The sequence below is a fragment of the Girardinichthys multiradiatus genome, chromosome 23, assembly GCF_021462225.1.
Source record: "Girardinichthys multiradiatus isolate DD_20200921_A chromosome 23, DD_fGirMul_XY1, whole genome shotgun sequence".
NCBI lineage: Eukaryota > Metazoa > Chordata > Actinopteri > Cyprinodontiformes > Goodeidae > Girardinichthys > Girardinichthys multiradiatus.
The window spans coordinates 40,934,696-40,962,470 of NC_061815.1; the positions used below are offsets into that span (position 1 = coordinate 40,934,696).

The 27,775-nt window shown below is 40.4% G+C and overlaps 1 protein-coding gene across 1 annotated transcript; it reads left to right on the forward strand.

The window, feature by feature from the left end:
- Window positions 1–481: 481 nt before the first annotated feature.
- On the forward strand, window positions 482–27,775 carry si:rp71-46j2.7. The gene is made up of 16 exons (XM_047354394.1): window positions 482–894; window positions 1,199–1,304; window positions 6,680–6,893; window positions 8,429–8,571; window positions 12,612–12,786; window positions 12,928–12,983; window positions 15,695–15,885; window positions 15,978–16,088; window positions 16,232–16,357; window positions 19,218–19,316; window positions 19,397–19,555; window positions 22,045–22,630; window positions 26,621–26,684; window positions 26,764–26,945; window positions 27,028–27,116; window positions 27,195–27,775. Exons 1-16 carry the CDS (start codon window positions 703–705, stop codon window positions 27,291–27,293), a joined length of 2,592 nt encoding a protein of 863 aa, XP_047210350.1. The 5' UTR covers window positions 482–702; the 3' UTR covers window positions 27,294–27,775.

A 27,775-nucleotide genomic window follows, 5' to 3' on the forward strand; every position in this document is an offset into this window, starting at 1 on the left:
ATGTTCTCAAGCACACCAAGTCCACCTCTGAATGGCTTACATATACTACATGAATGTTTTCTGCTTCTATTCAGAGTATAACCTCGAATCTGATTGAGATGACAAACAGTTCATGCTCGAAACCCCTTTAAAGTGGCTGGAATGAAACAAGTGTGCAAAGAAGAGTGGACCACAACTGCTCCACTGTGATGTAAAACTCACTGCCAAAGCACAAACAACTGGGGTAATAACTTCTTTTTTAAAATACGGCCAGCTAGGTTTGAAAAGCTTTTTTTCCCCTTAGTAAATTATATAATTTTAAAACTGTATTTGGTATTTACTTGGGTTATCTTTGTATGATTCAGACATTTTATATACATTTCAGCGTGCAAAAAAATGATAATTTTTACCTCGAATCGAGGGCAAAAAAACCTTTATTTAGTCAGAAACCTCTCTGTAATGTAAAGGTACGTCCTCTAGATGTCGCGCTTTCGCCGCTGACACGCGGGGACTCCCCGCAGCCAATCGCAGCTGCGCTTAAACCAACCTGGTAAAGTTTGCTTTCTCAGTCGTCTTACGGCGGTCAGTGAATCAAACAGCGTCTGCTTCTTCTTCTACGGGGCTTTAAAGATGCTAGTAAACAAGCTAGTTTCTGCTTCGTCCAAAACTTCTCGCTCAAAAGTCAGACACGCCGGCGAAAAGAGCCTGCTGTGAGGGGAGAAGATGTATCTGTGGCGGCTTTCCATCGCTGTAAGCCTCGGCCTGGTTTGGTATTTTTCAGACTACGGACCCACAGTCACACATTACATTATATGTTTCCTCTTTTGCGTTTCAACAACGCCGCTGCTGTGTGGAAACCATGGGCGAGAAAGCAGCACCCAAACAGACGAAGAGACTAAAGAACACCCGCTTCAGGTCAGCACAGTGGCTCTTTTGTTTTTAATATAAATATATCAATCATATTAAGCTCATAACTTGTAGATATGAGGGTGAATTGACTTCGGAAATCACACGTCTATTGTATTTAAACGTCAATTCTCACTGACGGGCGTTCAAAAATGTACCTTGAAATTATTTCCACAGGTGAAACACATTTATGAGGCAATTAAAGTAGTAAAAGTCTTCATTTCTTTGAGGCATGCCAATGTCTGCACATTCTCACAGGTTCCAGTGTTGCTCGCTTTTGCCCAACGCCTTCATCTCTGCTCTGTTTTTCCAGGAAACAGTCGAGGAAGAGTCGCTTGAACCTGTTCAGGCGGGGAACCTTGGCCAGAACATACCACTGACTTCTCAATGTCCACATGTAAAGAAGTCTCTTCAGCAAGGTGAAGCATGCTTTTCCACAGTGAAAAATGCACTCTCTCTCTCAGCCAGATACAGTTTTCAGATTGGCTTTTGCGTGAGGATTAAAGTAGATGTTTGAAGTCTGATTTCAGCCTGTTTTGCCATCAGCTCTGTTTTGACCTGAGGTCACAGCTGCAGCTCCAGGTCTTGTTGCAGGTAGTGAGGGATCAGAGGAAGGAAGAACAGGAATAACCACTATTGTTGAGTTTAATTTGACTCTTAACAGTTATTTTACCCATCTTGGTGTCAGAGTAGTGGCTAATCGAGATGCTGTGGAGTTTAAATTGTCCCTCCGCGTCTGTGGAACTGTAAAATTATGTCCGAGGAGACGTACGCTCCAGGTATACTAAAGTATTTATACCACTTTTCAACATGTACAACCACAAACTTTAGAGTTTTAGTGTGCTTTCATTTGAAAGACCATCACAAAGTTATTTGGAATCATTTTTTAATAATAATAATATAAAAGGTGTGGTGATTTAATATTTTGCCCATTCATCGTTATAGAATAGCTCAAACTCACTCAGATTGGATGAAAAGTATCGTCAGTTTTCTTGTCTGAACACAAATTGGCTTTACGTCCGGATTTTGACTAGGCCATTTTAACACATGACTATGCTTTGACATAAACCATTCCTTTAACCTCCTCTCCAATCTCTGGTCTTTTGCAGCCTTTAACAGATTTTCCTTTCCAGGATTACTCTCCATCTATCTTCCCATCTTCTCTGACCAGCTCACTGTTCCTGCTGGAGAAAAACATCCCCAGGGGGGTATCAGAGTAAAAGGGGCTGAATTGTGCTCTGCTTTGCATTGGTCTAGCGCATAAAATCCCAAGGAAATACAAGTTTTCTGTTCTAGCATGACAATATGTGATGAAGTTTAAGAGTTTCTATTACTTTTGCAGTTTAAAATGCTTTATTTAGGTAAAGACACGATGACTCTGAAAAAGTGTCACGCCTTTACTTGTTTCCACCTAACCAGATTAAAATGGTCTCCATTACACCCCACTGTCTTCTATGAGCTGTATATTCTTCCTGTTCAGATCTGGCATTAACATGCATTCTGTTTATTACAAGAGGACAATATTATGTGTGACTGTTTACAGCTGGTATTAAAATTCATCCATGCCAATAAAAATCAAAGTTACTCGCTGTTCATGCCAATTAATAAGTAGAAAAGTTGCTCAGTAGGCTGTAAGCCGAGCAGCTAACAGTCAGAAAGTCTACTGATGTTTCTGTAGAACTGCTGATAAATTCAGTCTACACTAATAACATGGTTCAGATTAACGCCACTTGCGTTTTAAGCTACTAAACCCTTGATGAGATAGGTTATGTAGCCTGTCAAACATAATGTGAGGGACGTTGAGGCGAATTAAGTCATTTGTGACTCTACACGGCCCAAATCAAACTAGAAGGAAACCGAAGACTGGCAGTTTTACTCCTAAATACTGTCCTTTTGCTCATTTGTAGTTGAGCCACAGTGATTTGCAGTGATATCTTGTTTTTCAGAGTCTGTAGACTGAATGCTAATTTGCATCCTTGGAGATTTTTTTATCCCATGCACATTATGAATGCACTTGGGATAGGCAATTATTATATCATTTATCATTAACAGAGAAAAGGAAAATGATGGTGATGAGAAGTCATCCTTTCATAGTCATGATAAACTCTAATGGAAGTTTGCAAACCCTCAAAACAGAAAGTGTTTGCAGTCATTTTTGTTGTGTCAGATCATCACTAAACAAGGTATTTATATTTCAAAATATGAGTGATTTATTTTGTACCACTTAGCAGCAGTTGATATCCAGAGGAGTATTTGTTTTTGTGAGTCTCTGACTGTATGCAGTGACAGACTTATTGCTTCCATCGCAATAATTTCTATAGAACATTGAGATTAAAGTTTTAAATCCATGGTGCCCATTGTGAGAAAACACCCAGTCAGATTAAAGAAGGCATCAGATCTGAACGCTATAGCAACATCCAGCGTTGGCTCAGCATGACTTGTCTATATTTGTTCATCATGGCTGATTCAGATACAAGTGGCCAGATTTCAATGCGACTGTTCAAACCTCGCATTAAAACCCGACCTGAATGATCAGATCTTTACTTGATTTAATTGCAAACAACCCCCATATTCATGTCACATAAGCAGGCCGTCTAATAATAAAAACATCAGAATAGTAGATTAATAGATAACCAACAGAGATGGCTTGCATGCTGCTGATTCTGTGTAATTTAATACATAGTTAAAAAGGGCGTGTTCAAAATAAAAGCAACATGGAGTTCAGCCAGTGAGGTAATTTTTTAAAAGAGCAGGAGGTTGTTTGAGGACAAAGGCAACAAACGTTGGACGTGCCGGTTAAATCTTTCCCCTTTAAATATCTGAATGTGTTGCTCCAGACATTATTCAGAGGAACAGATGATTAAAAAGTTGAGTTGAGAGGGAGAAGTGCAGTAAATAGTAGGCTGCCCAGTTAAATGACCCCAAATAAAAAAAACCTGGAAAATAACAGGAAGCTTCCATTTGTAAGGGGGTTGGTGAAGAGAGTATAGGTTGCCCAAGAGCACACTGGTTGGCCTCAAGAGAAATGAAGAGTATCAGGCCGTTCTTTTTGGGTGTGTGTCCCGTAATAATCCTGTAGAGTGGGATCAAAAATGCTGTTTCTGAGGCAAAACCAAGGAAAGCAAAGAAATGAAGTCCGAATGTCCTGGGCTGGAATACAGGCTCACAGGAGCCATAGGTTTTGTGTCTTCATGCAACAGATGTGAAGCAGTTCTTAGAAACGGTGGTTTTAAAACCTAGTTAGTTCAGTGTTTCAAAGAAAAGGTAAATCTTCAAGTATTTCAACTTCCTGTTGAACGGGTTAGGCAGTTGTGTAAGAAAAGCAGCCGAGAGCCGCTGGTTAGCCTGTTGGAAACTGAAAGTATTTCTAACCTCAACAGTTTCTGAGTTTGTAATTTCTCTGGATAAACAAATAAATGTTATAAAGCAAACAAAAAAAATGTTGTATGCACCAATCAGGCTTTTCCTGATTTTCCTCCTTTTTTCCTTTATTTTTTACTCAAAGAAAAAAATGTAACAGTAGCTTTGAACCCAACAGAAAAGGAAGGAATTACGAGGTTATTCCCATTTATGCATCAAAGCGCATATCCCTAACTTTTTATCTGGTTTCTAATAAATGCAAAAAAAAGTTAATTAAAATGCATGCTTTCAGTCATTACGGAAGGGGGTCAGAGTTCGTAATTTTGATGTCGTTTATGCATTTAAAAAAACAAAAGTCTCTTTATTTGACCTGCTCCTCACGGATTATAGCCAATCAAGTGGAAGTTTGGCCAATTCTGGTCTCCAGGGTATGGATTGAGACATCTCTATAGTATCATCAGTATTATAAATTTAAATATAAAGATGTTCTATAAAAATGTAACAAATTTAAACACGGTAAACCTGGCTATAGTTGTGCTTCATCTTGCATTTGGTTTGGTACATTATTGCGCTCCTTGCCTCATGTAACAGAACTGTAACCTGGTGTGGTTGTGATGTTGAGGTCAAGCATTTAGGGCCTCAGGAGACCGACTGAAACCAAATGCGGCTGGACACGTCTTGAACAGGTCTTTAACGGCTTGCTGACGTTAAAACTGATTTCGATCAAGAGAATTTAACAACTTGCTGAACATTTTTGAACTGTTCCAAACTGAGTTTTCTTTTTTTTTTTCTCAGCTGTTAATTTAACCAGGAGATGGATTTCACTAGAGCTAAGATACGTCCTTTCAAAAGTCCTCAGGTGAAAAAAAGGTGGATTGCCCCTTTCTGGTTGAGAATAGTTGAAACATCTTGGATGGTGGGGTTATCTAGACACTGTACAGGTCTGGTTAAGATATAGTTCACTGGTGGATCTACATAACAACCCTCACCTGAGCTCAGGAGCTCTGAGTAACGACTGAAATGAGATGATGAATTGAAGGGGCCTCAACCAGCATCCTCCACAGGGTGGCTGGACTCACCCGTAGGAATTTGATACAAAGCTCAGCTGTTTGGGAGGAGCTGAGCTTGGAGTTGCTGATTCTTGGCGTCTAAAGCATCCAGTTGAGGTGGTTTGCACATATGCAAAGGGTGTCGTCTGGACAGCTTTTAAGGCTTTATTTTTCAGACCTGCTAGATTAGGAGGAGAGATTATATCAAGCCTGGTTTAGAAATTCCCCCCACAGAAAATTTTGGAGAAGGTTGCCTGGGAGAAAAAGATCTGGGTGTCTCTGCTGCACCGCTTACCGCTCTGAGAAGTGTTTGGGAAGATATAGTTAAGTGTCTGGAGATTTGAACTCTCCTTGAAGGATGTCTAAGCTGAAGCAGAAACAGCAGTGGTTAGTACTAGACATGGACCTGGCATGACAACCTCATGATGTAACCTTACGGTTTTACAATATTGCAATAATTACACAAAGATTAAAACGAGAAATATTAACATGATCTAATTCAAAACAGAAAAGCAACAAATTTCCCTGCTATTGCAAAATTATCTAAAATATTAATTATAACGGCTGTAATGATGTCATGTAAAACTCATTGTTAGTGTGATGCATATAAAACAAAAGTAAACAAACTAAATTTGATATAAAGGTTTTATGCCACTTTCTTTTTAGTTAATAAAGGTTGGTTAGTCAGGTCAGATGGTCAGCCACTTTAGGTCATACTTGTTGCTTGGCAACTGTGGTTTTGGAGCACCATTACCTTGGATGGTTCGCCTTTAGTCTCCACACAACTCGATGTGTTTCATTGTGATACATGGTGGTGGCAGCCTAATGCTTGGGGAGAGCTTTTCTTAAGCAAACACCAGATTGTTGGTCAGAGTTGATGGGGACATGGATGAAGCTGAATGCTGGTTGTCGGTTGCGCAGGACGTGACAATCCTTAGCTGCTGTTTCTGTGAAAGGCCACCGTTATCTGCTGTTGCCATGGTGGTGTTTCTTGGTGCTGCAGCTACATGTCATTGTGTCATTCACACAAATACCAGGACTAAATAAAAAGGGTTTTTTAGTGTTAAAAAAGAGACCACTAAAGCTGCACATTCTCAGCAAAGTTCCTGGTGAACGCTACTGTTATCAAATAAGTTTATGTTTACCCCACGAAACCTCTCATGCTCAGAGGAGAATCTTTTCATGAATATTTGTGCTTGGTTTCTAAATGAGTAAATTTCCCTCAAGTTACTCAGAAGCTTTTAAATAAGTGTAGGAAGCAGAGTTTGAATGTCTCACTAGCTTCATTGCTGTGTTGTTGTTTCTATTCTTGCAGTTTGATGTTCAGGAGGTGAGCGTGGGATTATTCTACTGTGACTCACCGACTTTGTGACAAATCTTTTCAGTGTTCGAATGTGCCTACGCTCAGCTGGTTCTGCCTTGGTACGGCGTCCCCGAGCCCTGCGAGCAACAGCCTCTGCACAAGGTGCTCAGCAGGGATTTTGACTTTGTAATCGACCGCATCATTGAGAGGGCCAGGGACTTTGATGTCTGCCAGGCTGTGGTGAGCTCCATTAGGATTTTGACTCAGCACTTGCATAAGGCAAAGCAGCCAGACCGGTAAGACTTTTGTTCTTTCTCATAATTTGAGTAGAGTTTCCTTCAGGTGCTGCTTTGGTTACTCTTTGCACCCAGTAAAATGTCTGAACTCCTGAACTCTATAAAATTCTTATTACTTTGACAACCTTGTGAATAGTTAACCATCTTTTGGTGCCTACCTGTGGTGGTGCTGTATCATATTAGATTTAAGATTACGATCCGTGGCTTGCTGAAAGTATTTGCCTGTTTACTGATCTCGTCTGGTTTTTTTTTGTTGCTTTTTTGGTCACACTTAAATGTTTCATCTCCTCAATCACATTGACAAACTGGAATTTTCAATTATTCATTTAATTTATTGAGGGAAAAGCTATTCAAACCAACCTGGTTGTGCCAACAGTTGGGGCAACAGCTATCAAGTGTTTACATCAACTGGCAACCAGTTGTTTAAAGTGCTGTGGAGGAACTTTGAACTCCTCTTCATTTCAGAATAGTTTTAATCCACTCCTTATAGGGTTTACGGCCAGTTCCGACTTTGATTAGGCCACTCTAAAAACTTCATTTTGGATTTCTTGAGGTATTTTGGATCATTGTACTGCTGCATAACCCAAGTGCTCTTCAGCTTAAGCTCACAACCTAATGTCTAGACATTTTCCTTCAGGTGGAGAACAGAATCCACTGTTGAATTATGGGAAGTCGTCCAGCAGAGCAACCCAAGACCATCACAGTGTTTGATTGTATGAAATCCTTCACTGAATTGCTGTTAGTTTAATTCCAGATGTCACGGGACAGACCCCTTCCAGAAAGTTCTAGGTTTCTCTTATCAGTCCGTAGATTATTTCTCCAATGTCCTGGGAACGTCGAGATGCTTTTTGGGCTAATGTGAGATTGGCCTTTTTGCCTTGGTACTCTTTGATTAATGCCATTTTTGCTCTGTCATTTTTTTGCTGAATCATGAACACTGGCCTTAACTCAGTCAAGTGATCTCTGCAGAACTTTAGATGTTTTCTGGGTCCTTTTGTGACCTCCTGGATAAGTCTTTGATGCAGTCTTGGATTCAGTTTGGTAGGCCGGCACTCCAGGGAAGGGTTACTGCTGTTCGATGAACCACAAATGGAGAAAACATGGGAGTCCCAAAGAAATGGCATTGCCTGATCCATACTGATAGATGTCGGTGTTATTTCTCATCATGTCGTTGAATTATTTAGCTCAGGGCATGATGTGTGGCTTGGAGATTATTAGGCCTACTTCATGCTGTCAGACAGGTTCCGTTTAAGTGATTTTTCTTGATTCTACAGGTCTGGCCATAATCCAACCTGGGTGTGGATAGGGTAACTAAAAGGACATAATTATTTCCTTTTAATAAAGGAAACCATCATTATAAACCTGCATCATTTTGTATTTACACAGGTTATCTTTGATTTTAAAATTGGTTTAATCTGAAAGTTTAACAGAAATATTGAAATCTGTAAGGGAGCAAATACTTTTCTACAAGACTGTATGTGAATTAGGTTCTCATAAGCATTCAGCCTCTCTTGTCTTTGTGTTTTCCGTCTCAGAGACCCCTTGTTCAGCTCCGCTGCTCTGGAAATGGCGTTTCTCAGAGAGCTTTCCGACGCCCTGGTGCGCAACCTTTTCCCCCGATCTTTCTGGGGGCAAGAAACCTACCATTGTGCCTTAAATGAGATGATTGCCTTAAAGGGTAAGGAAGCGCTAAATCTTCTCTCATACAGTAACACTGCTATACAAGGACTAAGCCTCTCGACTTCTTTCAGAGTGTGATGTCTGTGTAATCCCTTATTGTCAGCAGCATTATAGAGCTTAGACAGGTATTTAAAGGTATATAAAAGCTTCCTGCTGTGATCCTCCAATTTCCTTTAGGGTTTTCACTTTTTTACGTGGCAGCAGATATAATGTTTTTATCTCACGAGTATTGCTGTAGGGAAAGGTTTTAGTTTTCAACTGATGGCAACTCAGCAGGTCTGTGTCATATTGAGTTGCCTCCTGGTGCTTTTCGCTTAACATTTTTCAGCATGAACATAACTAGGTCGAATCAGGAACACGCATACAACTTTCAACACAGCATGAATGGAAACAATCGCAGTCGTTAAACGGATGGAGTAGGAGTCAGGTAGACTGAGGAGTAGAGTAATTGTTTTATAAGATGTAATAAGAATCATTCAAACAGCCAGTTTTACAGTTTTAAAAACCCAGGAAACGGGAATGATCAGATCACATTTTTTTATTATAAACTTCTCCTTGTTGGCTACAGTAATAAGCAGCAGCTCCTTGTCATTTTTTTTATTAACACCTGAGCCCCTAAAAGAGAGAAAGAAAGCTCTGATTGAAAAACTGTTTGAGGTGCAGCTAAAGTTTTGCTTTCTGAATATTTAAATATTTTCATCTTCTTGCATCCACTGCTGCGGGCTTGTTTTGACAGTTTTTCCATAGGCAAAACATTATGTTATGAGAAAAACCGGCGACTGCTTTAAGGCTTTCTATCTTAGAATTCAGTGGTGGTGATGCTGAAAGTTCATAAGGATTTAAACATTACGTTTTTTTGTTTGTTTTTTTTTTTAACCAGCTGGAAGCCACATTTTCAGAAGTGCAATTAATCCTTAACGAGCACATCGCTGACTTATTCTGCTCATGCTCACATTTCCTTTCATGTTGCTGGTTGGACAGAAAGAGGAACGTCTGACCCTTTTAATCTTAAGCTAGAAACAAGACAGTTTTTTAGGAAGATCAGAGCTCTTTATCTTTCAGAGAAAATTGCAGAATAGAAAATAATTATGAATAAATAGGTGGAAATATCTGTCCCTAAAACATCATGTTAAAGCCCATTTCACACTGGATTAAGACCCCTGCACAGCATTGAAAATCAACCAAAAGGTGGAAAGTCTTTCTGCTCCCCACTGCTGCATATGAAGGTGGTATTGAGCTCCCGTTTTGTGCATGGTAACCCCTGTTTTAGTATGGTTAAACCTTCTGTGGGGGGTTTTAGTGGTTTTGTGTTTATATTAGGGTCCATGATGGGGTATGAGGGAATGTGATGGAAGCAGTGGCAGTGTTTTATTTCCATGGGGCTCAGTATGTCGCAACTAAGGCATGGCTTCCACATAAACAGACTGGCTGGACAAGGAGACCATTAATCAGACAAGATTAACATTAGATGCTCAGGGACGCTCTGGAGGAGCTGCGGAGATCCTCAGCTCCTCAGAGATCCTCAGTTTCAGGGAATATACAGACAGGACAACTATTAGTCATGTACTCCACAAATCTGAGAGTGGCAATAAGGAGTTCATTGTTAAAGACAAGGCATGAGAAATCCTGTTTGCAGTTTGTCACAAGCGATGTAGGGGACTAGGGTTGTACCAGTTCAGGAAAACATTTAATCATTTTTAGGACACTTTACTTTCTTCACACCACTCTCCATGAGCTTTAGAGACCCAGCCGATGAGGAACTAAACCCAATGTTGATGTGCAGAACAGGAATGACCTTTACAAGGTCTAGGCAGGGTGGCAATGCTGGACCTCTTCATTGAAGTTCATTGATCTAAAAAAAATATATAGTGACAATTCAAATGATCTAATCCAGTTTTCACTGCGTTTCTGCATTGTAGGATTTGCTTTTATTATAACATAAATTGACTACATCTATAAAGCCAACTTCATAACACACCTGTAGAGTTGAGCAGATATTATTTTTATTGATGTTTATTGAAAAATCTAATATCTCTGCACTGGAATTTATATTGAGAATAAATCCATACCAGGTGGTCCAGATGGATCGCCTGGATTTCCCAACTCTGGCCTTCCTTCCTTCTTCAGTTTCCTCTGCACTGTCTTCTTTCTCTCTCTCTCTCTGACTGAAATTTTCTCATCTTCACCGCTTACGCTAAAATCATTTTCTTCATCTTCACTCATTTCTTCACCTGTTGCACTTTCAATGGCTACCTTCAACCTTGACCCTCCTGGTCTTTCTATAATTCTTCCTTCCTCAAATCTTAGTCTATTCTTCCTTCTCATCCCTCTCTTTATTACCAAAGAAACTGGAAGTGTCTCCACTTTTAAATTTCCTTTTCATTATGATATGCAATGTGCAAGCATCAAGATTTGGAAGAATTTACCCATTTATTACTACAATAAGTCTATATAAAAATATGAAACCAGAAAGGATCACAGTGACACATCTCACACCACCAGTTATATTTAGAAATATAATTCTCATGGCAGCCAATAACCCCTACGAAAACCCTACGAAATTTAAGTCTCTAGATGTGCAAAACGAGTAAAGACATTGTAGACTTTAATTGCAGCAAAATCGGCTTCTCTGAAGCGTTTACCCAGGTGGCTGAATAAAGATGCACTGCACATTTTACAGATTAATTGTAAAAAAACTTAAACTGTAATCTTTCCCTTCTATTTCGCAATTATGCATCACTTTTTAGTTTTTCTGTCACTTAAAACCAAAATAAAACACATTTAAAGTTTATTGATAAGTGAAGCATTTAAAAATATAAAAAAGTAGAAAGGGTATGATTACTTCTGCCACGCTGGGCTGTTCTGAGGTCAGATTGGTGCACAACGTCACACATTCAGCTGTACATAGCGTTGTGCATAGAAAACCACTTCACCTGCATCTTCTCCTGATGCTGATAAGCTAACAAAAATACTGATATTTCTTTCGCCACAAGAAACCTGAAACTGAGGGCCTGGAACCATTAGTCGAATGAATGGTGATTAATCTATAGTAATAGAATAATCAATAATTGGAGGTATAAACTCTAAAACATGCCATTTGCTGATAGAACAACCCACTCAGAGCAGTAATTAAGCCAAAACTGTATAGAAAATATATACATTTTGCATTTAAGATGAAAAACCTTCTTGGTCTGTTAAGATGCTCTATCCAGAACTCCTCGAGCGGCATAGTTTTAGCTTCACCTGGTTCAAATTCTGTAAATAAATAAAAAATCTCCTAAGCACCTTTTGCTATCCAATTATTAATCGGTTAATCAAAAAAACAGTCAACAGATTAATCGATTAGCAAAATAATTGTTATTTGCAGCCCTGGACCAAACTGGACCAAAAATAAAAAACCAGTGGGGAAAAACTGCACTCAAACCTTAATAAGAGTTTTGAAAAAATGTGGTTTCTTATCAAGTTTGTACAAAGTTTATTGACACTTATTTTAAGCCTTTTAAAGAGCTTGAGTTTTCTTACTTCAGAAACGTCAAGTAATCGTCAAGTGTTACCTGATCTCCCCATTAAACTGCATACTCTCACATGAACAGAAGCTGTGAATAAAAACCACACCTTAATTTCTGAGACGACTCTACTTAACGCTGATGTAACATTTGCAGTTTTTAACTGAAGGTTTCAAATGTCAGACTGAATTATTGGCAGGTTTTTGCTGCTTCAAAACATTAACTATACTCCCAATCTTGATTTAAAACGTATCCAGTTAGTTTCTTGATGTATTTTGTTAAATCTGAATAAAGTTTATGCCATTCTCAGATAAACTAACTAGATTGTGGTTGTAAACTTGTAGTTTCTGTGCAGAAGTGAAATCTTTCTTTATCGAGAAACTAAGGCAGTAATTTGCAGTTACTGATTTTGTTGCCATTTAAACCAAAGCATTTAAATAAAGTCTGAACATCATAAAAATGTTTATCTTCTTAGGCATTCAATTCAACTTAATGCAATAAATTGTAGGTTTACTGGTGCCTGTCTTCGCAGGTCTGGGCCTCCTGGTGAATTGGCTTTCTGACCCCGACAACTTGAACCAGCTGGCTGTGAATCAGCTCGACAGTGTTGCCCTGAAAAGCTCTGCAGAGGAGCTGCATGCATCTGACCCAGATCACACTTCTGTTGCTCCGCAGGAGGGCGAATGCGACGAGGAAGGCAGCGAAGTGTGAGTAGCTGTCATCTCTGCACCCCGCTGATCTGACCGAGCGTTAGTGAGGCTCAAAAAAATGACGCTGCTGCAGCAGCAGCCGCCTATGTGTTTAAAATTGGAACTAACTCAACTTTGTTGTGGCTGTTTTTTCCCCAGAAACTCGCTTGGAGCAGAGATTTCAACCGGCACTGGATTGGTGTGCAAACGGAGAGGTATGTTTGTTGAATAGGGCATTAGGGGATATGTTTGTTTTTTTTTTTAACTACAGAAAGGCTTATAATGCAAATGATTGGGTTTTAGAAAAGCAGATTGAGTTGTTCATTTGCATTTAGATAGATAACTGTGCTGCCATATCTCCTTGTACTGTTTGCTGAAACACAATGGGAGCTATGGAATCTTTTTACTGGCCGGTCTTTCAATGCAAAGTTAGTCGCTGATGCCTTTTGTTTTTTCATCCAGACGACTAATTATGAAAGGTGCAAGCTGAATGCCAAGTTAAGTCACGGTTTTCTCTTTGAGCTGAAAAGAATCAACAGCATTAATGTTATAATTAATGCATTTTGTTTGATTAATACATAGATAACATTCAAGGTCTGAATACTAATCATACTTTTTTTTCCTTTTGTGTATTTTCCATTTATCTACTGTTGACTTTACTCACAAATCTTTGCAAAACGTGTTCAGCAGAGACTATTTGTTATTCACTTCATGTACAGTAAAGGTTTAAAGGATGCACAGTGTCCTGCAAAGGTTGTCCTACTAAACAAATTTTCCCTTTATTTTGTCACATAACTACTACAAACTTCAATGTATTTTGAGATTATATGTAATTAACCAACCTAAAGTAGTGTTGAATTATGAAAGGACAATGATGGATGGGACTTTTTACAAATGAATATCTGAAAAGTGTGGGGTGGATTTGTATTCAGCCACCTGGCTGTTATTGGATGAAGCTTACAGGCAATCCTGGAAGAAAACCAGTTGGATGCTGCAAAAGACTGGAGACTGGGATAGAGGTTCACTTTCCAGCAGCATAAACATGAAGCCAGATTTAGCTACTATGGACTGGGTCAAAATATGAATAAACATGCATGCTGCACTTTCAGGATTTTATTTGTAAAAAACAAAATAATATATATATATAGGTCCTTCTCAAAATATTAGCATATTGTGATAAAGTTCATTATTTTCCATAATGTCATGATGAAAATGTAACATTCATATATTTTAGATTCATTGCACACTTACTGAAATATTTCAGGTCTTTTATTGTCTTAATACGGATGATTTTGGCATACAGCTCATGAAAACCCAAAATTCCTATCTCACAAAATTAGCATATCATTAAAAGGGTCTCTAAACGAGCTATGAACCTAATCATCTGAATCAACGAGTTAACTCTAAACACCTGCAAAAGATTCCTGAGGCCTTTAAAACTCCCAGCCTGGTTCATCACTCAAAACCCCAATCATGGGTAAGACTGCCGACCTGACTGCTGTCCAGAAGGCCACTATTGACACCCTCAAGCAAGAGGGTAAGACACAGAAAGACATTTCTGAACGAATAGGCTGTTCCCAGAGTGCTGTATCAAGGCACCTCAGTGGGAAGTCTGTGGGAAGGAAAAAGTGTGGCAGAAAACGCTGCACAACGAGAAGAGGTGACCGGACCCTGAGGAAGATTGTGGAGAAGGGCCGATTCCAGACCTTGGGGGACCTGCGGAAGCAGTGGACTGAGTCTGGAGTAGAAACATCCAAAGCCACCTTGCACAGGCGTGTGCAGGAAATGGGCTACAGGTGCCGCATTCCCCAGGTCAAGCCACTTTTGAACCAGAAACAGCGGCAGAAGCGCCTGACCTGGGCTACAGAGAAGCAGCACTGGACTGTTGCTCAGTGGTCCAAAGTACTTTTTTCAGATGAAAGCAAATTCTGCATGTCATTCAGAAATCAAGGTGCCAGAGTCTGGAGGAAGACTGGGGAGAAGGAAATGCCAAAATGCCAGAAGTCCAGTGTCAAGTACCCACAGTCAGTGATGGTCTGGGGTGCCGTGTCAGCTGCTGGTGTTGGTCCACTGTGTTTTATCAAGGGCAGGGTCAATGCAGCTAGCTATCAGGAGATTTTGGAGCACTTCATGCTTCCATCTGCTGAAAAGCTTTATGGAGATGAAGATTTCATTTTTCAGCACGACCTGGCACCTGCTCACAGTGCCAAAACCACTGGTAAATGGTTTACTGACCATGGTATCACTGTGCTCAATTGGCCTGCCAACTCTCCTGACCTGAACCCCATAGAGAATCTGTGGGATATTGTGAAGAGAACGTTGAGAGACTCAAGACCCAACACTCTGGATGAGCTAAAGGCCGCTATCGAAGCATCCTGGGCCTCCATAAGACCTCAGCAGTGCCACAGGCTGATTGCCTCCATGCCACGCCGCATTGAAGCAGTCATTTCTGCAAAAGGATTCCCGACCAAGTATTGAGTGCATAACTGTACATGATTATTTGAAGATTGACGTTTTTTGTATTAAAAACACTTTTCTTTTATTGGTCGGATGAAATATGCTAATTTTGTGAGATAGGAATTTTGGGTTTTCATGAGCTGTATGCCAAAATCATCCTTATTAAGACAATAAAAGACCTGAAATATTTCAGTTAGTGTGCAATGAATCTAAAATATATGAATGTTAAATTTTCATCATGACATTATGGAAAATAATGAACTTTATCACAATATGCTAATATTTTGAGAAGGACCTGTATATATATATATATATATTTTCCTTGACAGATGCAGGCATTTTTTTGTGTTCCTTTGTCACATAAAACCACATTAATATGACAAATAAAAAATATATATATAAATATAAATTCAAGGGGTGTGAATACTTTTATAAGGTGCTGTACTATGTGATGCATTATACATTTAAGGCCATAGGTTGAGAGAAGGATGGTCCAAATTTGTGGACAAGATGAAGACCAAGAAAGCCAAGAAGAAGAAGATTAAAAAGATGGAGCAGGACCTGGTCCTGAGGATCATGGCGGTCCACGATGGCGGATCCAACGAGGACGATGCCAGCAGCAAAGAGGGCTCCCTCATGAGCCAGGAGGACTCGGAGTTGGTGAGGCGGCTTCACATAGCACACTATATTAAAATAAAGATAACGGTTAGTTAAACCTGACAAGTTAATTGCTGCTTTTTTCTGTCCATCAGGAAGACCGCGATCTGGACGACTATCTGGCAAGCGTCCAGGAGGACATGATGGAATTCAAGCTTTCTTATGAGATGTGGCGCGTCGGCTGCTGGGCTGTCAGCATCCCTCATGTGAGTGGGCAAGCCATCAATGAGTTAGTGAGGAGTGCCTTGTTATCTGTCTGCCGAGGCCCTGTTTACGAGGTCCTGCTGTTCTTGGCTGGTTTGTTAATGTTTAGGATGGATTGTTGAGCGCTTGTTAACTCTTGTTTCAGGCAGACTGGGAGGACTCTGAGCTGATCTTTGCGGTGCATTTGGAGGAAAAGGACAGCCCTGAGAATTTACAGTGGGACATTAAGAAGGCTTACATGGATGTTGTTCATTTCCGCAACAGATGGCAGGTAAAGACCTGCAAGCTAGGCTGTTATCTGTTTTGTTCTTCACAATTACAATATTTCCCAGATTGTGTGATACTGGCAGGTGTTTCAGGAGCTTTCCCTATTCTATTTATGCCACTGTGGCCAGGATAGATGACAAAAACATATTTCAGGCGCAGGAAGGTTTATTGTAAAAGTAGTCCAGACTATTTACCATATGGCTAAGAACCAAATGCAGCAGATTGCTCTTTTGGCTGACGCAATGTAGCGCCAATCGGTTGGAAAACATTTTTGGCAGTAACTTGATGTTTGAGCAGTGAGCGTTTAAAAGCCCACTGGAATTGCTGCAGTCAATAAAATTTATTTCTTGCCTTTTCCACAGCTTGTTTCCCATAAACCACACGAATGCAGACAGGAATGTTAAAACAACACCTGTTTGCATGAGGGAAAATGTAGGAAGCGCCATGCCTGAAAGGGGCTTCAGGTGCCCAAAATCGTTGAACCGAAGTAAAAGAGAAATCCTGAAATAGGAAGTTTAAGACATATGCCTGGGAGAAAGTCTGCAGCGTGAGGTGAATAGATGGATCAGGGCTTCTTCTGCAGTAATGCAGATGCTGCTGTAATCTGTTCTACTGAATAAGGAGCTCTCGCTGTACCGCCTCATCGTTGTTTCAACACTCACCTATGATCAGAAGATATGAATCTGGAACGACTGATAGATGTCCGGGATAGAAGAGGCTGAAATGAGTGTCTTCTGTAGCTGTGGGAGAAGAAAGTTTTACTAATTAAAAAAAATTATCAAGAGACAACTGGTTTCCTCTCAAAGCCGACGCGGGGGACCTTTATTCAGAACACATCTCTGAATAAAGGTCCATACAAAATCCCAAAAATACCTTAGAGTCAAGATATATATACAACAGTCATATCACTGTTGTGTATGTGAGACTTTTTGACCAATCAGATGTACCCTTTCACTTACGCACATTTTGGCACTCACAACATTGATTCTCAAGCACAGTTCCAGGAATACAAAACCAGCAAACATCTGCAGGAAATCAACTGGTCTACGTGACAGTTATACCATAACTATCTCATCACTCTGGTCAACGTCTCATTCCTGAGTTAATCTGGACTGCTGAACTAATGTCAAAGCGACCTGGCAGGATTCAGGATACCATAATTCTTTCCAGCTGGACTATTTCTATCCAGCCTACAAGTTCGCTTCTACAATAACAAGTCCATCAGTCTTTCCTCACGCCAAGAACGTTTCCTTATCTAACTTGTTTCCAGACAGGCCTTGCATGCTGCTCCGAGTGACTTTCCACTTATGCCCAGAACAATCTACACAGAATTCATTTTACATTTGGTAAAAACAATAGTAACACTTTTAATCTCATAAACAAAGCTTTAAGCTTCCTCAACATTGGAGATAAGATGAGGACCTTCTCCATGAGAGGAGGAGCTTGTAAAGCTTCTGGTCCTCCACATGGAAAGGACTGAGAAGAGGTGGTTCAAAAATCTGACCACAGAGCAATATTTGGAGAAGATGACCAGGTAGATCCAGAACTAACCTCAGTTCACCACTGAAAGCACCAAAGATAAGTGCTTGAACATCAGAACTGGACCGCAGAGCAAATGAGGACGTTGACCTGGCCTGGTGAATCCTGTTTTTTGGTTTTTATTACATTATATTGATGGCCAGGTGGATCGACTTACCTGGGAGCACATGGTGCCAAGAATGCACTATGGAAAGAAAGGCAAACCAGAGGAAGCACTGTGATGCTTTTGGAAATGTTCTGCAGGGAAACCTTGAGTTGTACCATCCTGTGGATGTTACTTTAACCTGTAGCTTTGGCCTCTTTTAGCAGGAAAATGCCCCATCCCACAAAGCAGAAATGGATCAGGAATATGTTTGAGGTGTTCCTTCGAAATCCCCAGATCTAAGTAAAATTGAGCTTCTGCTAGATGTGCAGGTCAAACAGCCCAATCCATGGAGGCTACACAACTTCTATCCAGGATTTAAAGGATTTGCTGCTAAGATCTCAGTGATAGATACCACAGCACACCTTCAAAGGTTTAGTGGAGTCCAGCTGTTTTGACAGTAATAGGGGAGACCAACAGACTGTTACACAGGTGGTCATAATGTAATGCCTGGTCTGTGTATGATTCCATCCATGCATAAAATGCTGTTTGACTGTCCGCTTGATCCCGTCCAGCCTTTTAATGCTTTAAGGTTTACTTTGGGAAGTTTTACAGCATGAAGTATTAGGAAGCTCAGCTCCTGTCTGGACTTTAAAGTCCGTCCTCTGATTATTCTTTGGATGGACACGATGATCGCCGTTGAGACAAAAACCCTTTAACTCCTCATAAAAATCCAAACTGCAGTAATGAACTGAGCGATAGGGTTGTCTTTACACAGAAACACAAATTCCTGTCCAGTCTTCAACAGTTGGGCTCATTTCACTCAGCCAACATCTGACTGTTGCCTTTTTTTTTGCTACCCGCCAACAGTAGCGAATATTTCATACTTTTTAAGTCCAGATGGTAGATTACCAAGGAGTATTACACTGAAATCAAACTGTAATTGAAGGTCCAATATTAAGTTGATTTTAGTTACCACTTTGATCCTTAGGGCACAGGTGTGAAACTCTAGTCCTTGAGGGCCAGTGTCCTACAGCTTTGAGATGTCTCTGCTTCATCACACTTTAATCAACTTCACTACATGCTGAGGTTGCAACCAGGGACACATCTAAAAGTTGCAGAACACCAGCCCTCGAGGACTGGAGTTAAACACTCCTGCAGTAGGGGCACGCTTTTGGCTTGGGGATGTATAACGAATTTTATTATGTTTTTCCAAATACAAAAATATCTTTTTATATTTCAGGACTCCACCAGCCTTCCCACCATCGTTAAACTGGAAGAATCTGAGGTCAACAATAAGGTTAAAGAAGAAGCCACAGCATCAGTTCAACACTTCCTGCAGGTCTGGAAGCTCAGATCATGTTGGCAGACAAGCCTTTAAAAAGAGCTTTGAATGAGCATTTTGTCACTTTCATCTTCCAGGAATTAGTTTCTGACAGTATGATCGGCCACACGCTGCCGGTTTTTCAGTTCCTGTGTCCCCTCGACAAACTGCTGAATGAGGAGGAGCAATTTGGGGGCGTATGGGGAATTCTCAGTGGTTTGGCCTGCTTTCTAACCCCTGGCCAAGAGGAAGAAGAGGTAATGGGTCACTGCAGCTTCCACACCAATTATCCTCATGACAGCAGTTGTGAGCATAAACATTAAACTTTCATAGAACTTTGTGGTTAAGAAAAACCTCTATACAAGTGTGTTTACAATGTAGGAGCTGTGGCCACTCAGTTAGTTGAAACCACATACTTTGAATAAAAAGACATAATTTTTCCTGTACCAGCATGGGCTTATTGACCACTCTCCATAGAAGAAGCCATCACTCCAAAAGCAGCATTAAAAAGACTGATGAAAGCTTTCAAATGCACTCGGGGATGAAGGTCTTTTATTTTGAAAACGTGTCCTGCAGTCTGGTGAAACTAAAACTGATGATGTTGCATTTGGAGGAAAGAAGTGGGAACCTTACAAGCTTCAGAACACCATCAGGAGGGTCTTGGTGCACTTCACAAAAAAAGATGCCGTCATGAGGAAGGAACATCATGCGTAAATATCTCAAGACAACAGCCAGCTAGTTGAAACTTGGGCACAAATGGGTCTTCCAAATTCAACAGCGACACAAAGTATACAGCCAAATTAAGTAAAAAGTGGCTTAAGGACAACAAAGTCCATGTTTTTTGTAGTCACCCTCAGTGTCTCAGCCCCATAGAAAATGTGGCTTTGGAATAACATCAATTTGATTCAACCTTCACCTTTGTGTAACAGAGCTATATTCCAATTGTAGAAATTTGTTTGGCATGACGGGGTGCTGAAAACACCTTCTTTAGAGTGTGTGATAGCCATGTACCCTGCATGCCTCTGTTTGTTTAGCTTGCTCCTCCATGTGGAAACTAAAATAGAAGCCAGTTCATCTCTGCAGAGGGAGCACATTTGTCAGAGCATGCTTCAACAAAAGAGGATCACTGACCTGCAAAGCTGACCTGGTGCAGCAGAACATGCTGCTCTGATCTCAGAGGTTGATGTTACTCCTCTGTTTGCTCAGTAACGCTACAGGGCCTGGCAAATCTATTAACATCTCTTGAACCTTTTCACTTTTTGTCATGTTAATAACAAACACTTCAGTATATTTTATTTGTATTTTTAAGTGATAAATCAACACAAAACAGCATATCATTGTGAAGTGGAGGGACTATGGTGCATTTCTTTCAGTCTGACGAGCACCTCTGGGTCAGTACTTTGTAGAACCAAATTTTTCTGCAACTACAGCTTCAATCCTTTTAGGTATGTATTAGCAGGGGCTTTCTTCGCAATATAGATCAAGATCAGTCATACTGGATAAAGAGCACCTATGAATATAAACCTTAAAGTCTTGCCACATGTTGACTGGGTTGTCCGAACACATGAATATGCTTAGATCTAAACATCCATTAACAGTCTCCCTGTATGTTGAAGGTTGTTCTCCTGCAATAAAATAAAACTAGACTCAAGTCTTTTGCAGCCAATAACAGGTTTTCTTACAGGGTGGCGTTTTCTTTAGTCTGTCCATTTTTTCATCAACTATGTTCAGCTTTCCCCCAGTGTTGACAATGGGGCCTGTGTTCAGTGCTGGCCTCATCTGACTAGACTTCCTCCTTCCAAATGTTTTCTGTATCCCTACATGACTTGTGGCAAACTTAGAATAGCTCTTAACCGGGCGCAACGCCTTAGTCTTCGACGCAGGCTGTTGTGGGGTCAAATCCTGGCCTGTCGATGTTTGCTGCATACCCCTTCCCCCGCTCTCTCCACCCTATTTCCTGTCAACTGACTTTTTAAACATTTGGGAAATACAGGCTGCTAGTGCAGCTAAAAATCCTTTTAAAACTGCTCTTAATATGGTTTTCTTCTTACTGTTTTTTCAACAAAGACCGAATTTGTAGAGTTCACAACTAATACTTGTCCTATCAACAGATTCTCTCACCTGAGCTAGTGGATCTCTGCAGCTCACCCAGAGTCTCCATTGGGCCTCTTGGCTGCTTCCAATCATTTCTCCCCTTACTTTGCCTGTCACTTTTAAATGGACCAATAATATGACTAGATAAGTTAGAGACTGAATTGGTATGTAAAATTAATAGCCTACCAAAATATTTCTTCTACTTCAATCAAAAATCACAGAAAAACATGAAATCCATTGAAGTTTGTGGCTGTAACATGACAAAATGATCAAAGGGGTTTGAATAATTTAGCAAAAAACTGTTATCATATATTAAACTGCTGAACTCCCTTGTTTTTGGCACCACATTGCTCTGGGCCCAGCTGTAAACTGAGGAACTTCCAAAACATTCTTATCCCACTCTATCTAAACATTTAATCAATAAAACTTAACTTTTTCATGTTCAAATGTACAAAACAAAAAATATGCAGGTAGTTTTGGCTCAGGACTGAAATTAAAACCAGATGTTTTTGAGTTTGAGGCCTGCACCCTTTTCTTTTTTTAAAGTCTCTGGACTGTTTTTTTAAGGTTTGTGTGTTTAATTCATTATGAAGGCTGTTCCCTCAGGATTGGCCGTCTGTCACATCCAGGTTGTTTTTGTTTTTCTTTGCAGAACTCAAGCCTGCAGACAGAAGTCCCCAAAGAAAACACAGTGACATCTCCACATCCTGAATCCTCCCCCTTCTCTGTAGAAAATCATTGTGAATCCACTCCGATTCAGAATGGTTCTCCGTTCCCAACGATTGTCGTCTCCCAGTATAATTCCCCTCCCCAACAGCCTGAGGAAGCAAAAGTTAACCCCCAACCCGCTGCTAATGCAGACACCTCGCATGAAAACAGCTTTCAGGAGAAACCCGAGGACTCTGATTGCACCTTAACCTCTCACTTCAAAATGATGTTCAGAGGAAAATCCAGGTCACAGGAGTCTCTGTCCTCGACGAAGGGCAGCGGGGATGAGGAGCAGCCTGATGAAACGCAGCAAGCGGGCGCAGAGGAGCTGTCGCAACTCAGCTGCTGTTCAAAGTCATTTAAAAAGGAGAGGACATGTTTCCAGATGTCAGGTGGAGCTGGCAAGATGAAAGGAAAGGAGACAACACAGGGCCCTCTGCAGAGAGGGGAGGACTCTCAGAGAGGCCAAGGCAACTGGGAGCAGCTGGAGTCAACCAAAGCCATATTTGATCTGCTGAAAGAAATATCAGGTTTGTTTACTCTTTAATATTAGATGATACGGTCATGTGGACTTCACAGCAGGTTTTCAAGCAGACTGCCGTTTTTGCTATTATCTTTTTTTTTTATCAATTTCTTTTTCCTCCTGAAGTCTTGACAGCTGGTTGTTTAAGCCCATTTCTGTGGTAGAAAAAAGAAAAACACTGCCTGTAGAGACTTGAAATTTGCTTCAGGAAGCAAATCCTGCAGTGAAAACCTACTCTTCATTAATCAACACGTATTATTTTTGGTTGTTTTTATGAGACCTGTTCATGTTGAGAGGAAATGAAAAACTGACAGCTGGTTGCCTGTAAAAATTGTATTAAAAAAACGTGTTGAAAATGAAAGCTTCATGCAATAAGAGCTGCGGATAGAAATCATGCAGAGTTGGTAAAATATAAAATGAAAGCAGCAGCTGCTGAAGCATGTTTTTAATAATGTAGCCCCGGCAAAGAAATGGTAAGTACAATGATGAATAATCAACCTCAGGCAAACTTCATACTGTTAAATTAACTTGATGCTGTGCTGAAATGAACTGATTTTGTGGTTGTTTGTCTTATAAATAAATGTGGCAGTGGTGAACTTGAATACTTGACACTGACATGACATCAGAACGCCGCCGTTAAAAGGTTGTTTAGAGGAAACTAGGTCAGTTTTATTACCACAGTTTAAAGTTGGAAATGACAGATTAGCCTCAAGAATCTTTGGAATAAGCAGCATGGATTTAAAAAAAGACAAACGCCTTCCTTTGCAGCTGCAGTTTTACGGTTTTTAGTTTGCTGTTATAAATCTCAGCTAGTTTTGACCCTCTGAGCTTCAGCAGTGCCAAACAGGTTGATTAACCTTGCGTTGGTAAACACATTATAGCGTAGATTGAGATAAAAACCTTTTTAAAGCTGTCCTAATAGAAGTTATCTGGTGTTCAGTAAATCTTGTGGCAGAACTGTTCTGTGGTTTTTACACCGTCTACTGATCAGTAACCATTTATAAACAGACTAAAGCCATATAGAGAAGACTAAGTGGAGGAACTTAGCTTTTACCATTGACTTTAAAAGGGAATGTAATCACATGCACCTGATTAAATGACCATCAGTAAGAGTTATGACCTCTATAGAGGCAGAAGCCTTTCCTGTTTGGTGGTCTGGAGCACACAGATGTGTGTTAACACAATGCCAAGTTGGAAAGATATCAACAATAGGTTAAGAGAATCAGCTGTTGCTGCTCATCAATCTGGGAAGGGTTGTGAGGCTATTTCTGTACAACGTAAACTCTGTCATTCTGCTGAGAAAGAGATTATCCATAGCAGGAAAAACATTTAAGACAGTCGCCAGTCTTTCAAGGAGTGGATCAGTGGCGGATGCTGGTCTTTCAAGGAGGGGAAGCTCAATTTCAAGATCGCTGATTCGCTCATTTTGCTGTCAATCAAAAAGGGATTCAGCCTCAGACAGATCATCCAATCATCTTGCAGAAGCTGAGCGTCCGGGCCAGCCGAGGCCAGCCCACTGCCCCATAGACCCCCAGAGAAGTTGAGCGTCCGATGGGCGGGACAAAGCCCAGCATTTATGCTTCACTATTGAACTCACTGTATAAAGCACTTCTTTTTTGACATTTTAGGGGAAGCTGAGCTTCCCTTGCAGTTTATAGCAATCGCCACTGGAGTGGATGTACCAGCAAATTCATCCCACGGCTAGATTGCGCTGTTCTCTGAGAAACTGTAAGAAAAACAATCCATCTACGGGCTTTAGTCACCCTGGTAAAATGTAAAGTTCATGGCAGTAAAGTTAGAAATAATTTAAAAATACGGCTCATTTAGAAGAGTTGCTGGAAAAACAAAACATCTCTGTAAGAATATGGCAGCACAACTTGGGGTTAAGAAGGTATATCTGAATTGATAATGCTTTTAGGACTGTCCTTTAAAACAAATGAGACCACAGTATAACAGTATATAGCTGCACACTCTCAACATCACTCAAAGGGCCCACAGTCCAAAATCCCTTTTCGGTTCATCTGTGATCTTAGGAAAACCTGTTTTGCTGTCAAAGATTTAAATTAAGTTGAAATTGTTTATTTGTATATAGCACAAACCAGATACAAGTGTAAGTATTTATTGTAGACATGACTGGGCATAACTCCGACCACTTGATGGCGCCGAGGTGCCGTCCAATGCAGTCCCTGGTATGTGTGGAATATGCATGAACTGGTATTGGGCCGCAAGCAAGACCCAAAGCAATTTGAGGCAAATTTGTTACATTAGTTTAAAAGGGGTTAATGAGTGGAAGCTTTCTTTTAAAGGATTTTTTTTTTTCCAGAGGAAGAGGTCAATGTGTCAAGATTAGGTTTAGGGATTATGATATGAGAACAAGGGATTTATGGAAAAGGATTAAGAGGGTTAAGCCCGAGGATGATGCCTTCAGCAGGATACTTCTCCCAAAGTAGAGATGTTTAGCAACAATGCAAAGCATGATTTTTTACAATAAAATTGCTGCATATTGGCACAAACCCCTAAGCATGGTGGTGGAAGGATTATGATTTGGACCTGTTCTGCAGCTCCAGGGCCTGGAGAACTTGCACTGACCAACTTGACCTCAGTCTACCAAAGCACTCTGGAGTCCGATGTGAGGCGTTCTGTCTGTCAGCTGAGAAAATTGGGTCATTAACAGGATAATGCAGCAGCAAATCTACAACAGGGCAGCTGAAAAAGAAAAGACTCAAATGTGCTGCAATGGCCCGGTCAAAGTCCAGACCTCAGTTATGCTGTTATGGAGCTTTAAGAAGATTGCACTTAAACTAATGTCTGCAAACCTCAGTGAACCAAAGCAATAATATGAAGAAGAGTGGTCCTAAATGTCTCAAATGATGACTAAAGTCAGACAGAAAACAACTACATCTCTAAAATTAGACCATCATGAAATCAAGTTCCAACGTTCTCAGAAGGTGAAACTCATATAGATTCATTACACACACAGTAAAATATTTCTACCCTTTATTTCAGTTTGGATTATTTTGGTTTACAGAGGAAAAAACTCCAAATTCTGTCTCGAATAGATAATACCAATAAAAATTTTATTTTAAAGAGAAATGTCAGGTTTCTGGAAAGTTTAATTTCTACGCACTCAGTACGTGGTTTGGGCTCCTCTTGCATGAATTACTGCATCAATGCGGCGTGGCATGGAGCCGATCCACCAGTGGTTCTGCTGAGGTGTAATGGAAGCCCAGGTTGCTTTGATAGCGGCCTTCAGGTCATCTGCCTTGTTGGGTCTGGTGTCTCTCATCTTCCTCTTGACAACAGCCCATAGATTACTATTTAGTTCTGGGCTGGCCTATCAAGCAGAGTAACACCATGGTCATTGAACCAGCTTTTAGTACCTTTGGCAGTGTGGGCCAGTACCAAGCTCTGCCGGAAAATAAAATCAGCAGCCCCTTAAAGCGTGTCATTAGAAGAAAGAATGAAATGCTCTAAAACTTCCTGGTAAATGTCTGCATTGCCTGTGGACTTCTGAACACATAGTGGACCGTCAGTAAAGTTCCGAACCAAACACTTTATTGTGGTGGTTTGTTTTGTGTGTTTTGGGGGAAGTGTTTGTGCATCTGAACAGCTGGTTTTATGTGTGATCAGCTGGTTTAGGATGTTATTAAATACAGCGCCCCGGCTGTGTGTAATTCGAAAAGCTGATGTGTCTTTCTTTTCTTTCAGCCTTCAGGCTGGGTTTATGATTTGTAAATAATTATAGAATTATAGAAAAAATAAAAATAAAATGTTATTAACTTTTCGCTGCACTACCTTGGCAAAAACCTTCTCCTTTCTCCTGGTCTTGTGGCCAATCAGTGACCAGTAGTCGGTTCACGTCACATATAGTCCCTACTCAACCCCGGTCGTACGTGCTCAGGAGCAGGGAGCAAAAAAATGTGTTTTTTCCAGGGTGTACTTTCTTATTCTGATTACTCTAAGTTGAGGATTCATTTCATAACCTTGTCTTTCACAGGAAACTCCATCCTCATCAACATTTTTGATGCCATATTAAAACCTGTGATGCCCATCTTGAAGAAGTAAGTTAGCTATTTACGTCCTGCCATGTTTCTAATATGTTTAATCCTGTGACTGAGGCTCCATTTTGTTTCTCTCCAGGAAGTTGAACTCTTTCCTGAGCAAGTTAAACCCAACAGAGGACCAGATGGCTGCCTACATCGACACTCTGCGCAGCAAACTGTGGCCAGAGGTCCAGCAGGTCACTGCTCCTCCTCCTCCTCGCACCGATGAGGAGAAGAAGGAGACCAGAGAGCGAGCGCACGATCTCATCAGCGCTCGATGTAGGCGAGATCTTCCTCTTAATTCAAACACATTCACATAGCTTTAATGGGAAAATCTGACTCCTGTCTCCTCTCCGTGTAGATTCAAACCATCTCTTCCTGAAGAAGACGGATGTGGAGTCCGTTTTCAATATCTTTCAGAACAGAGAGGAAAACAAAACTCTGATCAATGTGAGTATCTCACTCAGCATACCTCGGTCTCATTTCAGCGATTTCAGTTTAAAATATGTCCACCCATCTTTATACCAGATGCTCCTTGGGTTCCTGTTGAGGGAATTTCTACCCAACGAGCAATCTCTACCCTTGAGTGCCAACGTTCTTCAGAAAGTGACCAACAACGCCAACTGATCCGTGAAACCTGCCTTTATTTTGAATGTGCGACCCATTTTTAAAAGTGTGAAGATATTTATAATTGCCTTCAAATGTTTGGGACCATGTATGCATGAATGTGTAATTTTTACCTCAGACACACTGTGAATGTTTCTTTTTGTTGATGAGCTTCTCTTCACACGAACATGTTGATGAAATCAGGACCTTTATCAGTGGAGGTCAGAATATTCTGCAGTTTTTGATGATCTCAGGAAGGAAAAGTGACCCTTATCTCTGTATTGCAGCTTTCACCTCCCACGTGTTTGTTGTCTAAAAATAATTTGTCAATTAATGCACTTTGTACCTAAAAAATGTTTATTTAAAGGTTTTCAGGGTTTCTTTTTTGAAAATATAAAATCAGATTTTTTTTAGCTGCACATAATTTGTCAAAACACAGTCAGTGCTACTCCTAAATCTTGAAGTAAATGTCTAAAACTTAAATAAAATGTGTAATGATATAA

Excerpts from the sequence above, each read along its gene's own strand:
- si:rp71-46j2.7 (XM_047354394.1), top strand. The coding sequence starts at position 703 with ATGTATCTGTGGCGGCTTTCCATCGCTGTAAGCCTCGGCCTGGTTTGG. Across the intron at positions 15,886-15,977 it reads GCCAGGAGGACTCGGAGTTG|GAAGACCGCGATCTGGACGA; the intron begins GTGAGGCGGCTT and ends TCTGTCCATCAG. Across the intron at positions 26,685-26,763 it reads GTGATGCCCATCTTGAAGAA|GAAGTTGAACTCTTTCCTGA; the intron begins GTAAGTTAGCTA and ends GTTTCTCTCCAG.